Below are 16,166 nucleotides of genomic sequence, written 5' to 3' on the forward strand. Positions count from 1 at the left end.
TATAATTTATGTGTGCATAAAAACGTTGACATTAAAACATAGATCCATCATTACGGCTGAAAATGTTTCTTTAGTAAAGTTTAAGTACCTCAGAAACGGTGAGAGTCTTACGACACGTGCGGATAAATTCGATTTCTTACGCGCCACTGGAAGACTTGCGTTTGAACCAAATCTGGTGGAGAGTGTCGGCGGTGTTGAAAGACATGTCATCGCATTCCCATCGAGATCCTTGAATTTTCATACCCCAGTGATATGTGTTGCCCACATAGAATATTGCATTTGTTAGTTCGTTATATGCTGCGCCAAGATCTGCTGCATCCGGGAGATTTGCAGTGTGATCTGAAAATTTAGTCGTACCGGAAGTCCAATACGAAACTTGATTACCCGTATACGTACCGGTTACGACAGCATTTTTCACCCAATCCGTGCTCGACGAAAAATGCATCACGCGAGAATGCGCGGACGTTTTACAATAAAACTTCACGCTGTCTACATCAGACGCAGCCAAACCCAAATCCTCGAGCCAAATGTGCGAATACCCTTCGGTCGGCGACGACGGAGCCGTTTGCGAGACGAATGCGTTATTTTCTCCAGCTTTGTGTTCATACGCGAGTAACAAAATCCATCCGTCCGAGTCTTGGTAAAGTTGTTTACCGTTTATCGTGACAGAATCAGTCGGTGGAGGTGACGTAACTGACTGCTCCCTACTTTGGAAGCGATGTACGACTCCTCGAGTAGCATTCACACTCTCTTCTTGACTCGCATATACGAGAATATCATTTTTTGCATTAATAGCCACGTACTGTCCAAATCTTACATCTGTACGAGCGTCGTACTGCGCGTCCCTCGGAGTAGATGCGCGTCGCGTCATACTTGGAGAATCAGGGGCTTTCAAAGTGTCAACGTGAACAAACACCCCCGCTGCTTCTTTTGAGTGCTCATATACATACACCACAAAGTCATAATAATTTCCAACAACCAGAAAGTCTTTACTTGCTTGCAAAGTTACTTGTCCGGCGCACTGAGGGAGTGTTATCGTCTGAATCTCTTTTTTTGTATTTAAATCGTAAACCTTAACGTGAGCGCATTTAGAAGCAGCGTAATCGGAAGAGTTTTCACTTCCTGGCCAAGGCGTCTTTTCCCCGGCTCCGATAGCAGCGACAAGAATGTCAGGCCCCGAGAAGGTTAGTGCCAAGTTTACGTTACTCCCCGCTCCATAAATGAACCACGAAGTCTCAAAAACCCATTCACTGGCGTCTGCACCAGGAGCTGCGTTTGAGTACAGACGAATTTCCTCTTTTGGCTCCTGACTAATACCGTGCGACTGTATACTAATATGGCTCACATGAACTACCATGAAGTACCTGGTGGCTGTTGCAAAGTCGTTCAGTAATATATTTCTGATGGTTTTTAATTCAACCTCTGAACTGCCCACTCTTGTCATCCAGTCTTCCAAGAGTATCGATTGCTTTGTAGTCCATGTCGTGCTGGTACCGCTGCTTACGAACGTTTTAATTTCAGGGGCATTCTCAGTCCCAGAACACCGAGAACACGATTTGAATCCGTCCTTGAACACTACAAATTCACGGTGTGAATCTTTTATACCAAGTGCTTGGGCTCCACCATAACTACAATAGGTTCCCTTATAATTACTATAGCACCCTGTCAATTCTTTCTCTTTAATCCATTCGCCATCCACTTTTCTTTTCAAAACACAAGCAATGCCAATTGCCCTCCACGAACCGGCGATATAGAATTGTGCACCGATAGAACCTACAACAGCGTAGTCACCCACAATCGCGTCTTGGTTCCAGTCACGTCTAGTAGTTAGAGTGTGTGGAAAAATGTCGCTCTCGTCGCTCTTCATCACGAAATCACCATTCTGTGTAAGATTGAAAGCTTCTATTTTACCTGATCCAAATGCTATGACTGAAGAATTACCTTTGAAAGCAACAAGAACGTCAGAACGATCTGCAATCGGACCAAGTCTTTGCTTCCAGACCCACGGTGGTGGCGTCTCGCACGAATCTCCGCTCCACCATTCAGAAACGCACACGCACGTCCACTTTTCGCCGTCAAACTGTAACTTATCGCCACCCGGCGGCTGACAAACCGGAGGCGTCGGTGTTTTCGACGCTTCGAGAAACGACACTCTGTCCTCGTACTCCGCGAGATCTCGATCTTGTAGGAATAAACTCCCAGAAACGCTCAAGTTTCCGTCGACGATTAAATCCGTACTCTGTACTTTTACCGTGCCGCCGTCGTTCTTCACCCCGACCGTCCCGTTTTTGTACCGAACGATCGGCCACGTCGCGCGAACGACGAATACGTCAGAAATAGTCCCGAAAAGGAGCAGAAGGAGCGTCATCATCGCTCGACGCGAGGGAAAAGAAGATGAAGAAGGTGCCGATGACGATGAAGAAGAAGAATGAAGAGAAGAAGAGGAGGATCGTTTTTGTTTCCTCCTCCTCGTCGTCGTCGTCGTCATATTTATATCAATAGAACTTAAAAGAATAACCCTCGTATGCGCAAATTTTAAGAGGAAAACGTTCGCGTTTTCGCGCCGAAGAGCAACCTGTTCGTTCGTAACGAGAAGATCGTTCATGTCAGCTATCGATGATTCTCTCTCTCTCTCATCGCGTTCAGTCTGCGCGCGCTTCGAAAGAAGAAGACAAAGAAGAAGAGAAAGGAGGAAAGATTTTCGGGGAAAAGAAAGAATCGTCGTTGAGCGCAGCACGAAAAACAACGAACACAAACGACGATCGCTTTCTCTCTCCTTCCCGCGGTGGATTGAATAAAACGACGAAAGAGTGAGACGACGATGAAGAAACGCACCTTGCTTTTAGCTTTTTGCTGCCAGTAGCATCGAACGACGAACGGGTACCTCTCTCGCGCGTTTGCGTTTAATGGAGTGTAGAAATGAGAGGCGAAATTTTTTTTTGATTTTAAAAGTCGCCAGACAAACAAAAAAACAAGAGGTGGCAAGAAGCACAACGAAAAAAAGGAGGAAAAGAGGCAGAAAGCGAGCGCGCTTCACGAGGTGTTCATGTAATGTGTTGTGCTGTTTAAAACGGAGCAAACGATGTTGCATGATAAACATCGCAAAAAAGTCGACCACTCGCGACGTGTCCCACTTAGAAATGTCTTGTAAAAATTATAAAATTAAAATTAGAACACGGTAGTTTAAGTAGGGCATCCATCTTGGCTCCGTATTTACTTAGGCACACACGAGCTGACCGGTCCGATGATGGCGTAGGTGCACGTAAATTTGGCTTGAAACGCAGTTGCGCCGTAAAACATGTCATATTGAACCGTCGTCGCTGCGGATCCGGTCCACGAGGAAATGTCGTGGTTGAACGCAGAAGCATAAGAAAACAGATAAGCCATAGTAGTTACTTGCGCTGTGTTCCAACGCCCAATGTTGTGGTTGAACGCAGAAGCGGAATTAAACATACCATACATAGAAGTCACTTGCGCTGTATTCCAACTCCCAATGTCTTGGTTGAACGCATAAGCGTGGACAAACATTCCCTCCATAGTCGTCACTTTTTCTGTGTTCCAACTCCCAATGTTTTGGTTGAAGACAGAAGCACCATTAAACATAAATTTCATATTAGTAACTTTCTCTGTGTTCCAAGTCCCAATGTCTTTGTTGAACGCAAAAGCGGAAACAAACATAGAATTCATATCAGTCACTTGCGCCGTGTTCCAATCCCCAATGTCTTGGTTGAAGGAAGTAGCTTGCCAAAACACACGGGACATCTTAGTCACTTTCCCTGTGTCCCACTTCGAAATATCGCCGTTGAATGTACGTTTATCGCCAAAGCCTTCATGTGCACTTCCAGTCCATCCACTCATATCTTCCACCAAACTCGTATTCCAATTCGGCATCGTCCCGTAATTATTACCAGACGTCCACGTTGTGCACTCGCCAGTCACCGGCGCTTCGGCCAAACACTCAGCGACAAACGCGTGCCAGCTCGCGGCCGGGATAGGTGTGACGGGAGTCGGTGGTGGTGACAGTGGTGGTGGGTTCGGCGGCGGTGGTGGGTTCGGCCGCGGTGGTGGGTTCGGCCGCGGTGGTGGTGGGCTCGGCGGTGGCGGCGAAGGCTGTGAAGCCTCATGCTCAAAAACGTCAACTTCCAATTCCTCCAAGGACTTCGCCGCGAGTTCAAACTCAGTCGAGAAATCAAAATCGGCATCGGCGTAAACGGTGAGTTTGTTGTATATCGTCGTGACGTCTGAATCAAAAAGTATGTTGTTACTTTCTCCTCCTTCGAGAGAGACGGACGAGTTTGAATGCAACTTTACCGGCCACTTTTGAACAACGGCAAAGACCTTCGGGGGTGATTGTAACGAGAAAATCAAAGGCAGCAAAAAGAAGAATATTTTGCGCATCATCCTCCTCCTCGTCGTCGTCCGAAAAACCAAACAGATATCTCAGATCGCGCTCGAGAAGAACACGCGAAGCTTTCTTTCACGCGCGACTTGCTTGATATGTTTTTCTTTCACGCGAGCGCGCGCGCGCGTGCTTAGAATTAAAATTCTGCGGACCCGGGTTGTTTTGTTAATTTCTTTTCTTTTCTTTTCTCGCTCGATGAATTAATTGATTTTGATTTTAATTTGTCGAAGAAAAAGATTCGTCGACGAAAAAATCAGTTTTAAAATCACTCGCAAAAACAATCAAAACGTGAGAGAGAAAGAACAATTAGAAGACGAAGAAGACAAAGACAAAGACGTTTTCTTGAAAATCGGACCGAGCGAACGAGTCGCAGAAAAGCGCGTCGTCGTCGTCGTCGTCGTCGTCTCGAGCGGCGCTTTAAAGATGGTCGCGAAACGCGTCGGTTTCGCTTTGACGCTGTGCGCGGTGATTCTTTCTTCGTTCGGTGCAAAACCAGCGTCGGCAAATTTTCCCGTCGTTAGGTTTAAAAACTCTACGGTCGGGATCGTGACGGAGAAGTCTGGCGACGTGTTGATACGAGGGAATCTCGTTTCTATGAACGGTGATCTGGTTCTTTCAGAGAACGGGAATGTTATAAACGTCACGGAAGCGATGATCAATCTGCGAGCAAAGGAGAAGGACATGGTCGCGCGCGTATCGAAAATAAGAGAAAGCGGAAGATTGAGAAACTTTGGGTGTAACCCTTTAAATACCGAGTACATTGAAAAAAATACCACCTCTGGGGAATACGGAGAGTGCGTTTGTAAAGAGGGTTACGCGGGGGTGGAGTGCGAAAGTATCGCTTAGGATGCGCTCTGACGCCGTCATTGTAAAAATTTAAGAGATATTAGCCGGCGCATAGAATTTGTAGAACGAATGGAATGCGGAAACATGGACATCTAACGACTCTGTCCTTTTGTTGTACACGTATTATTATTGGGAGTGGAGGAGGAGCTGAGTGCGTAAGTACGTAGTAGTTTGCGCTACGCAGGTCGAAGATACGTAGTTCGCGGCGATCAAAAAACTTCTTCTTTGTTGCCGTAAGCGCAGTGCGAGGAGCTAATTTCCTGTCGATACAGAAGATTCAAAATTTTAATTTCGATTTTGTCGCTTATAAAAATCTCTCTACCATAAAACAGGTCGGATTCGTGATCGCAACCCGTCTCGCTGCTCTTTATAGTTTTTGCTCAGGAGTAAGCGCCTGGGTAATCACAGAACTGACTAAACTCCCAAAATCTATTCTTTTTCCATTTGAAATAGAACGCGCGCGAGCAGAGCTTAACACGCAGAACTCGCACAAACACATGAACTTGATGGACCGTTGTCCGAGCTCGTGCAGGTGAAAGCGACCTGAAAAGCAGTAGCACCGAGGAACATATTCGTTTGTGGGGTTGTCGCTGCCGGTCCAGTCCAGGAGGAAACGTCCCTGGAAAACTGGTACGCATAACTAAACATATAAGACATGTCCTTAACACTCGAAACGTCCCACGTGGATAAAGACGTGTTGAAATTATACGCATAATAAAACATATAGGACATATCAACAACACTTGAAACGTCCCACGTCGATAGATCCATGTTGAAATTCATTGCATAATAAAACATGCGCGTCATATTTTTCACGTTGGATACGTCCCAACGATCCAAAAAGCCATTGAAGCTGGAACGCCATTCAAACGTATTATTCATCTGCGTCACTTGGCTGACGTCCCAGTACGGCATGGTCCCGTATCCACTCTCAAATCCAAAGTCAGTACACATGCCATACCTGTAGTCTTCGTTCAAACACGATTGGACCGCAGAAGCTAGTGTAGAATCAGTCAAAGGAACCGGAGTCACAGAAGGAGGAGGAGCAGGAGGGTAAGGAGGAGGAGGAGAAGGAGAAAGAGGAGAAGGAGGAGGGGAAGAAGAAGGAGGAGGAGGAGAAGGAGAAACCCAAGTTGAATTCTGCGTCGTACAATTAGAGGGCATAACGGAACCAGAATTCCAGTTCCTGTGGACTTCGGCGCATAAGTATTTATCAATGAAAGCTGTTGCACCGCGGAACATGTCGTATTGGCTACTCTCAGCCGCAGGACCGCGCCAACCAGATACGTCGTGGTTGAAGGCAAACGCGGAATAAAACATTTGTCCCATTCCGAGAGAATACACAGACGATACGTCCCATTTCGAGATATCTGAGTTGAAACGATTCGCATAATAGAACATACCATTCATCCTTGTCACGGACGACACGTCCCATTTAGAAAGATCCGAATTGAACTCATATGCGCTTTGGAACATATAGGCCATATCCGTCACTTTTGAAACGTCCCAAGCAGATACCTCCACGTTCCTGTAGTACAGGTTCGAGAACATGTAACTCATACTCGTCACGGAAGAAACGTCCCAAGAAGAGAGATCAACAAAACCATAGTTGTATGTATAAGAGTTGGAGAACCCATTCGCCATGTTCGTCACTAAGCTTGTATTCCAAGACGACATCACTCCGTATGGACTCGAGACGCACATGCCGTCGCTACTTGAACTCAAACAATTCGATATCGAGTTTTGAAAGTTATTGTTCGTCAAAGGAATCAAAGAACACGTGTTCGCCGGACCATCGTACGACGTTAAGCACGCATATTTAGATGTGAACGCATACGCATTGTCAAACATACCACTTTGTGGATTGCTCGCCGCAACCCCTCTCCATCTCGAAACATCGCTGTTAAATTTGCTTGCACCAGAAAACATGTATTTCATATCAACAACACTCAAAACATCCCACGTGGATAAAGACGTGTTGAACATACTCGCACCATTAAACATATAGGACATGTCAACAACACTCGAAATGTCCCACGTCGATAGATCACCGTTGAAATTATACGCATAATTAAACATATTAGACATATCAACAACACTCGAAACGTCCCACGTCGATAGATCCATGTTGAAATTATAGGCATAATAAAACATGCGCGTCATATTTTTCACATTGGATACGTCCCAACGATCCAAAAAGCCATTGAAGCTGGAACGCCATTCAAACGTATTATTCATCTGCGTCACTTGACTGACGTCCCAGTACGGCATGGTCCCGTATCCACTCTCAAATCCAAAGTCAGTACACATGCCATACCTGTAGTCTTCGTTCAAACACGATTGGACCGCAGAAGCTAGTGTAGAATCAGTCAAAGGAACCGGAGTCACAGAAGGAGGAGGAGCAGGAGGGTAAGGAGGGGGAGGAGAAGGAGGAGGAGGAGAAGGAGGAGGGGAAGAAGAAGGAGGAGGAGGAGAAGGAGAAACCCAAGTTGCATTCTGCGTCGTACAATTAGAGGGCATAACGGAACCATAATTCCAGTTCCTGTGGACTTCGGCGCATAAGTATTTATCAATGAAAGCTGTTGCACCGTAGAACATGTCCAATTGGCTACTCTCAGCCGCAGGACCGCGCCAACCAGATATGTCATGGTTAAAGGCGGACGCGTAATAGAACATTTGTCCCATTCCGAGAGAATACACAGACGATACGTCCCATTTCGAGATATCTGAGTTGAAACGATACGCATTATAGAACATACCATACATGTTTGTCACGGATGACACGTCCCATTTAGAAAGATCCGAATTGAACTCATATGCGTATTGGAACATGTAATACATATCCGTCACTTTTGAAACGTCCCAAGAAGATACCTCCACGTTCCTGTAGTACAGGTTCGAGAACATGGAATACATACTCGTCACGGAAGAAACGTCCCAAGAAGAGAGATCAATAAAACCATAGTTGTATGTATAAGAGTTGGAGAACCCATACGCCATGTTCGTCACTAAGCTTGTATTCCAAGACGACATCACTCCGTATGGACTCGAGACGCACATGCCGTCGCTACTTGAACTCAAACAATTCGATATCGAGTTTTGAAAGTTATTGTTCGTCAAAGGAATCAAAGAACACGTGTTCGCCGGACCATCGTACGACGTTAAGCACGCATATTTAGATGTGAACGCATACGCATTGTCAAACATACCACTTTGTGGATTGCTCGCCGCAACCCCTCTCCATCTCGAAACATCGCTGTTAAATTTGCTTGCACCAGAAAACATGTATTTCATATCAACAACACTCAAAACATCCCAAGTGGATAAAGACGTGTTGAACATACTCGCACCATTAAACATATAGGACATGTCAACAACACTCGAAATGTCCCACGTCGATAGATCACCGTTGAAATTATACGCATAATTAAACATATTAGACATATCAACAACACTCGAAACGTCCCACGTCGATAGATCCATGTTGAAACTGTTTGCATAATTAAACATATCAGACATATCAACAACACTCGAAACGTCCCACGTCGATAGATCCATGTTGAAATTCATTGCATAATAAAACATGCGCGTCATATTTTTCACATTGGATACGTCCCAACGATCCAAAAAGCCATTGAAGCTGGAACGCCATTCAAACGTATTATTCATCTGCGTCACTTGACTGACGTCCCAGTATGGCATGGTCCCGTATCCACTCTCAAATCCAAAGTCAGTACACATGCCATACCTGTAGTCTTCGTTCAAACACGATTGGACCGCAGAAGCTAGTGTAGAATCAGTCAAAGGAACCGGAGTCACAGAAGGAGGAGGAGCAGGAGGGTAAGGAGGAGGAGGAGAAGGAGAAAGAGGAGAAGGAGGAGGGGAAGAAGAAGGAGGAGGAGGAGAAGGAGAAACCCAAGTTGCATTCTGCGTCGTACAATTAGAGGGCATAACGGAACCATAATTCCAGTTCCTATGGACTTCGGCGCATAAGTATTTATCAATGAAAGCTGTTGCACCGTAGAACATGTCCCATTGGCTACTCTCAGCCGCAGGACCGCGCCAACCAGATATGTCATGGTTAAAGGCGGACGCGTAATAGAACATTTGTCCGAGAAAATACACAGATGATACGTCCCATTTCGAGATATCTGAGTTGAAACGATACGCATTATAGAACATACCATACATGTTTGTCACGGACGACACGTCCCATTTAGAAAGATCCGAATTGAACTCATATGCGTATTGGAACATATAGGCCATATCCGTCACTTTTGAAACGTCCCAAGAAGATACCTCCACGTTCCTGTAGTACAGGTTCGAAAACATGTAACTCATACTCGTCACGGAAGAAACGTCCCAAGAAGAGAGATCAATAAAACCATAGTTGTATGAATAAGAGTTGGAGAACCCATTCGCCATGTTCGTCACTAAGCTTGTATTCCAAGACGACATCACTCCGTATGGACTCGAGACGCACATACCGTCGCTACTTGAACTCAAACAATTCGATATCGAGTTTTGAAAGTTATTGTTCGTCAAAGGAATCAAAGAACACGTGTTCGCCGGACCATCGTACGACGTTAAGCACGCATATTTAGATGTGAACGCATACGCATTGTCAAACATACCACTTTGTGGATTGCTCGCCGCAACCCCTCTCCATCTCGAAACATCGCTGTTAAATTTGCTTGCACCAGAAAACATGTATTTCATATCAACAACACTCAAAACATCCCAAGTGGATAAAGACGTGTTGAACATACTCGCATAATTAAACATATAGGACATATCAACAACACTCGAAATGTCCCACGTCGATAGATCACCGTTGAAATTATACGCATAAGAAAACATGCGCGTCATATTTTTCACGTTGGATACGTCCCAACGATCCAAAAAGCCATTGAAGCTGGAACGCATTTCAAACGTATTATTCATCTGCGTCACTTGACTGACGTCCCAATAGGTCATGATGCCGTATCCGCTCGTGAGTGCGAAATTTGTACACATGCCATACCTGTAGTCTTCGTTCAAACATGATTCAATCGCAGACTGGAACGTTGCGTCACTCAAGGGAATCACTGAGGGTGTGTTGCAATCGCTTCCTTTCCAGACCCTATTGCATTCGCACTGATAAAACGCATTCGTGGTAAAATTGAAGCGGACGGAGAGTGCGTTTGTTTCGTTACACCCTGCTGCTGGTTCCATCAAGAGGACCAGTGGTTTGAGAGTTATTTTAAGAGTAGTCGTGCTGTTGACTATACTTCTTAGCTCGTTCACCAAATATGCGCCTCCGTTTCCGATTTTATTCAACCAGAGATCGCCGTGAATCTTTACATTTCGAGAGTTTATCAGCGTGTGATTTCCAGCTACAGTTATGTTGCCTTCTGCGGACTGTTTTATCGGAAACTCTTTATATGCGCTCACAGAATACACGAGTATTTTAAAAACAAACAGCGCAAGCATCGATGCCCATTTACTGTGTTGTCTTTTGCACGAGCTCGATCTTAAGACTCCCATTGTTTCAACGCAGAGATTCTCGTTGAGAAATCAAACTTCGTAATGTGCCACCTTGTACTGTATTGGGAAGGGCTTTCTGTATTCAAATAAAATCAGAACGAGTGTTTTTGATGTGAGTCCAGGAAATTCGTGTGCGCTTCTCGCTCGCTCGCGTGGATTCAGTTTCAAAACGAACGGGACGACGCACGCACCGCGTTCTGCACGGACACGACGCGCGAAGAAAGCGCGCAAAACGAGAGATCGCGCGCGAGAGATCGCGCGTTTTCATTATTCGTCTGTGCCACCATCGTAAAAAAAAACTTCAACGAAGAGCCATTCGACTCGAATCGCTTCGACAATTCAACACTCGCAGGGAAGAAAAAGAAATGCGCGTTCGCGGTTTGAAAAATGCAGAAAGACGCAAAGCGCACAACGATGCCGCCGACGACGACGAGAAAGAGGAGGAGGAGAAGATGGGCGAGAAAGAATCGCGAAAAGCGAGACGTGAAAAGATCCCACCTTGAGAAGCGTTCCGGTATGAACTCAGGAGGTGAAGCTTTTAAATGAGGTCATTTTTTTTTGTAAGACGAGATATTTAATTTTCATTGTTATTTGTGAAATAGTAGTACAAACAGAAACAGAAACACGAAGGCCGCCGCCGCCGCCTCGTCACCAAAACGGGCTTTTACGAGTCGCTATCGCTATCGTCTTCATCTTCCGCGGCATCGCAACCTAGCCGTTCCAACTTCTCGTTCCAAACGCCTCCATAAGAACACTCCCACTTTTCTTCCAACTCGTCCGGGAAGACGAGCTCGGGAAGTTTTCTCCATTTCGAGCACTTGGAACATTGCATCCATTCGCGCGTGGCGTCGGCGGGGATGCCGACGCGTTTACCCAACGCCAAATCTGGATTGATGTCGACGTTGCCGAGTTGAAGGATTTTGCACGCTTGCTCTTGTCCACTCAAAACGGCGCCGTGGACGCACTGCGCGCCGGATATCGAGCACCCTTCGCCGGCAAAGAATAACGTTTTAGCTTCAAATTCGGGTTCGGACAACGCGCGGACGTCGCTGTACGTCGCGCCAACTTTCATGTACGAGTACGCGCCGAATGAGTTTTCATCTTGAAGCCATCGCGTGACGAGATAATCGACTGGTTTTGGCATCATCTCTGGTTTCACTCGAAACATAGTTTGCATGACTTTACACACGGTTTCTACAATCTCTTCGTCGGTTTGATTTTCGTACTCGTGCGCGTACGGCGGCGCGCAATGCGCGACAATCGTGCCCTTCTTCCCAAACGGTTCGTAATTTAGAAACCTATATCGGTAGTCGTTGCACTGTATGTATTTAAAATTTGGCCAAAACTTCTGCGCGAATCGCAATATAACTTTATTTTCGGTGCCCATGCCGACGGCGTGGATGGCTCTTTGTTTCTTAGCGGAAAGAGACGGATGGAAATCAATGACGTCGCGTTGTAACACGCCGAGAGGAACGGTACAGACGACGAAATCGCTTTGAAACTGTTCGCCGGATTCAGTTTCGACGACGCATTTTTTCTTTCGATAGAATAAACTTTTGTCGTCGTCCTCGGTCTTCGTCGTCGTACCCACATCTTTTGCATTCTCGTTTGAAAACGAGGATGGCACCACATCCGAATATATTTTCATTCCAACGTCTTCTTCTTCTGCTTCTTTCTCTTTCTTCGCACTCGCATCGGTATCAGTGAGGACACAACCGTCGCTGGTGGACAAATGCCGCGTATTCTCTTCCGTATTTGCAACTTCGTGAATCTTTCGAACTTTCTTTTCGAAACGAACGTCTAAACCTTCCGCCGCTCGATTAATCAACAACTCGCGATACCCGCCGACGACTAACCCGTCGCCGAGCGATCCTTTAAACTCCAAGTCCTCTCCGCCGTTGTCTTTGTTTTTCACGTTCCTCGTCGCTACTTTCGGTTCCTTTACATTCTTCTGCGTTTTCTTCTTCTTCTTCTTCACATTCTTCTTCTCGGGCGCGTCTCGAGCTTTCTCTTCTATTACTACTTTTTCTTCTTCTTCTTTGTCGTCGTCGTTTTCTCTTTCGTTTCCTTCTTCTCGAAGAGGCGTACTCGTCGTCGTGTAAATCCAACCGTTTTTAGCCTCGACGTTGGTGACGATTTTATTCTTATCCGCCTCTAACGTTTCTTCGGCTTGGACTCTCTCGCGATAAAATGTGCGCACGATGTTCGTGGACACTTGCGACGTTGGCGCGACGTATCCCCAGTTGATCGTCTTGACGCTCTCGATGATGTCCTCTCGCGGCATTTGATATTTCATATCTTTATCGGAAAAATACAACTCGTACGCTCGTTTGAAAGCGTCTTCGATCGGTTCGTCGGTGTTTTTGATTTCATTCGCGCGGCGTTCGTTAGAAAGGATGAGCGTGTCAGTCGCGGTTGGCGGTGGCGGTGGCGGCGCGGAAGATTTCTCCTCGAGCAGATGCTGCCGTTTGGTTTCGTACAAACTTTCGCCGTACGCGAATCTCAAATCTTCCGAATGCGAAGAGTACGGGTCGGTCGCCTTGGTTTTATCTTCTTCTTCTTCTTCTTCTTTGGCGGACGATGGAGCGACGAAAAGAAGCGTCTCCGTGCTCATGTTTTTTGCAGCCCGCTCGCCGTTTACGCCGTATAAACCGTTACTTCGTCTTTGTTTCTTCTCTCGTTCCCATTCGTCCGCGGCTTGAACAGACTTGATCGCGTCTTCGCGCGCTTCTGAGAACATACACTCCTCGACTTTTCGAACGATACGAAACGCGTTTTTCACATCGCGTTCTTTAATGCGTCCACCTTTTGTGATGTCGTACCACGGCGCGTATTCGCCCCAACCGGCGCTGTATCCGCCGCTCGATTGATCGAGCTTGATCTTATTCTCTTGCGCGATGACGTACAGCACGTTGAACGTGTGACACCCGTGAACGTACGCCGCGCCAAGATCGATCGTGATTGCGGGTAAATCGTGTTCAGGAAGCGCTTTCATGTCGTAGGACCAGCATCTCCCTCCCGCGCGATCGCGCGATTCTAAAACGACAACTTTTAATCCGTGGTTTTGAAGCAGTTTCGCCGCGCTCAAACCAGCTGGGCCGGCGCCGATGACGGTCACCGTCGGCGGTTCTCTTCCTTCCCACGGCGGCAGATGAGGTGGCAAAGACGGCGAGTTTTGGGCTTTTGTCTCTTTATCTTTATCTTCACTCTCGTCGTCCATCTCTGTCGTTTGTATGCCGACTGATGTCTTCTTTTTCGTTATCGTCGTCGTCGTCGCCGTCTTCGATGCGATGAGCGCAGACTTTGGCGACATCTTGCCGTTTCTGTACGCTTTTAAATTCCTCCTGATGAATAAAAGTACCGACTTATACGATCTCAGCTTTGATTGCGATTCGCCTTTGCGATATTCGCCCGTTCGATTACAGTTTGGAAAGTTCATGTGCTCGCCGTTCGCGTCCAAGCGCAGAAAATCGATATCGTTCCTGGTTTCCGCTCCGACTCGAACGCCCCAAATATCCGCGAACACGTGCGTCAACTCTCGCTGAATGCTTCCTTTCTTCACCGGGTCTGGAGGATCCTCTTCGGTGGAAACCGTCGCGTGATTTGTTCGAATGCTACACCGCGTCGATGATTTTGCGACGTCCTTCTCTTCTTTGCTATTTTTCTCGTTTGATTTTGCCGTCGTCGACTTTGTCGTTCGCTTCTCGGTTTTCGCTGCCGCCGGTTCCTTCTCTTTCATCATCATCTTTTTCTTCTTCCCTTTTCTCCCCATCTCTTCTAAATCTTTCGGATCCGCGAAAGCGACTCCTCGTTCGTGCTCACCGTCGCTTTTTTTCGCAATCCTTCGCTTGACTATCTGTCCGACCATTCTGCCTTTCTCGTACGCCTCTTTATTCCTCTCGATGAATCGATATACCGCGTTGTTCGATCGCAACGACGCCGCCGACGTCCCGTGTTCGTACTCCCCCGTCCTCGAGCACGACGGAAACGGCACCGTCTCCCCCTTTTCGTCTAACCTTCGAAATTCCAACGCTCTTCGCTTCTCGTTCGTCGTCGTCGCGTGCCAAACTTTCGTTCGGACCCAGATATCCGCACAAAGCCACTCGTACCCGACGTCGTTTTCTTTCAGGTGAACCAGTTCCGGTCCCGCGTCGCTCAAGAAAACGCGTCGGTGGTTCGTCTCGATCAGAACGTCTTCTTCTTCTTCTTCCTCGTTTTCTATTTCTTCTAATTTCCGTTTTTTACTCGCATCATCACTCCCATCATCATCGTTCTTCTTCTTCTTCTCTTCTTCTTCTTCCGTTTCCATCCGCGCCGGCTTGGTTTCGGCGACTCCTCCTCGCGTCTTCGTCTCTGTCTCTGGCGACGATGCAATCGCGTCCGGCGCGCCTAACCAATCATCATCGCGAAGAAGAAGAATCGGATTTACATGTGTTCTGTGCTCTTCTTCTTTAACTTCTTCAACTTCTTCTTCTTCCTTGTTCTTCTTCTTTGGAGGAGTACTCGTCGCTTCTTCGGTTGTATTTTCGAGAAAAATATCTCTTTTTTCTTCTTTTCCTTCTTCTGAAAGGAATTCGTTTCGCGACGTCGTTTGAATCGTCGGCTCTTCCTCTGTCACGCCTAACACCGCACGACTCGCGTGAACTTGTTCACATTCTTCTTCATCATCTTCTTCTTCTCGCAGAGGAGGATGAGGACGATCAAAACCTTTCAAAGTCGTCGTCATCTTCGTCGGTCTCTTCGTCTCGTAAAAGGAGCGGCGTAATTTTTTACTCGAATTCGTCTCTCTCAAACGAAGCGCGCGCGAAGCGTTCAAGTCGTTGGACGAAGACAAAGAAGAAGAATCGGAGGGAAAGAAACAACGCCTCTCTCTGTTTTATGCTCTCTCCTCCTTTTTCTTCTTCTTTCTTTTCTCTTCTTTGTCGTTTAATAAACGATGATATTACTAAATGACGATATAAATATTTTATAACTGTTGTTGTTGTTGTTGTCGTTGTTGTTGTTGTTGTTGTTGTTGTTGCTTGTTGTGTCTGATTTTTGCTCTTAAAAAAAAAGTGTTTCTTGAAGAGAGAGAGAAAAAGAGAGAGAAATTTCACCTCTTTTCTCTCTCTCTCTCTCGATGAAAAAAAAAGCACAGACACAAGACAACAAAAAAGCTCCTCACACGAAAGAAGACTTGAAAATGAGAGAGAGAAAAGAGAAAAACAAACGAAAAAAAAAACAAACGAAAGAACAGCTTTTTTAAAAAATTCTTCAGAGAAAAAACAGAAGAAGAAGAAGAAAAGAAGAAAAATCAAATGCCTCTCGCGAACAAGGAAGTGGTCCATCTGAAGACCGGGTGGGAGAAAATACAGGTACGCGTCCTACTTTTTACTACTCTTTTTTTTTATAC

At 46.2% G+C, this 16,166-nt stretch overlaps 4 protein-coding genes across 4 annotated transcripts; 1 reads left to right on the forward strand and 3 right to left on the reverse strand.

The window, feature by feature from the left end:
* Positions 1-136: 136 nt before the first annotated feature.
* Positions 137-4,398, reverse strand: Bathy17g00240 (unnamed protein product; the record flags this gene model as incomplete). The annotated part of the gene is made up of 3 exons (XM_007508398.1): positions 137-2,575; positions 2,836-2,884; positions 3,218-4,398. 3 exons carry the CDS (start codon positions 4,396-4,398, stop codon positions 137-139), a joined length of 3,669 nt encoding a protein of 1,222 aa, XP_007508460.1.
* A 427-nt stretch (positions 4,399-4,825) lies between these two features.
* On the forward strand, positions 4,826-5,248 carry Bathy17g00250 (unknown protein; the record flags this gene model as incomplete). The annotated part of the gene is made up of 1 exon (XM_007508342.1): positions 4,826-5,248. The coding sequence occupies one exon, from the start codon at positions 4,826-4,828 to the stop codon at positions 5,246-5,248; it is 423 nt and encodes a 140-aa protein (XP_007508404.1).
* Positions 5,249-5,719: 471 nt separating this feature from the next.
* Bathy17g00260 (predicted protein) lies at positions 5,720-10,774 on the reverse strand (the record flags this gene model as incomplete). The annotated part of the gene is made up of 1 exon (XM_007508405.1): positions 5,720-10,774. The coding sequence occupies one exon, from the start codon at positions 10,772-10,774 to the stop codon at positions 5,720-5,722; it is 5,055 nt and encodes a 1,684-aa protein (XP_007508467.1).
* A 664-nt stretch (positions 10,775-11,438) lies between these two features.
* Bathy17g00270 (predicted protein) lies at positions 11,439-15,500 on the reverse strand (the record flags this gene model as incomplete). Its single annotated transcript, XM_007508312.1, has 1 exon — positions 11,439-15,500. One exon carries the CDS (start codon positions 15,498-15,500, stop codon positions 11,439-11,441), a length of 4,062 nt encoding a protein of 1,353 aa, XP_007508374.1.
* Between the last annotated feature and the right edge of the window lie 666 nt (positions 15,501-16,166).

Source organism: Bathycoccus prasinos (genome assembly GCF_002220235.1).
Source record: "Bathycoccus prasinos genomic : Chromosome_17".
NCBI lineage: Eukaryota > Viridiplantae > Chlorophyta > Mamiellophyceae > Mamiellales > Bathycoccaceae > Bathycoccus > Bathycoccus prasinos.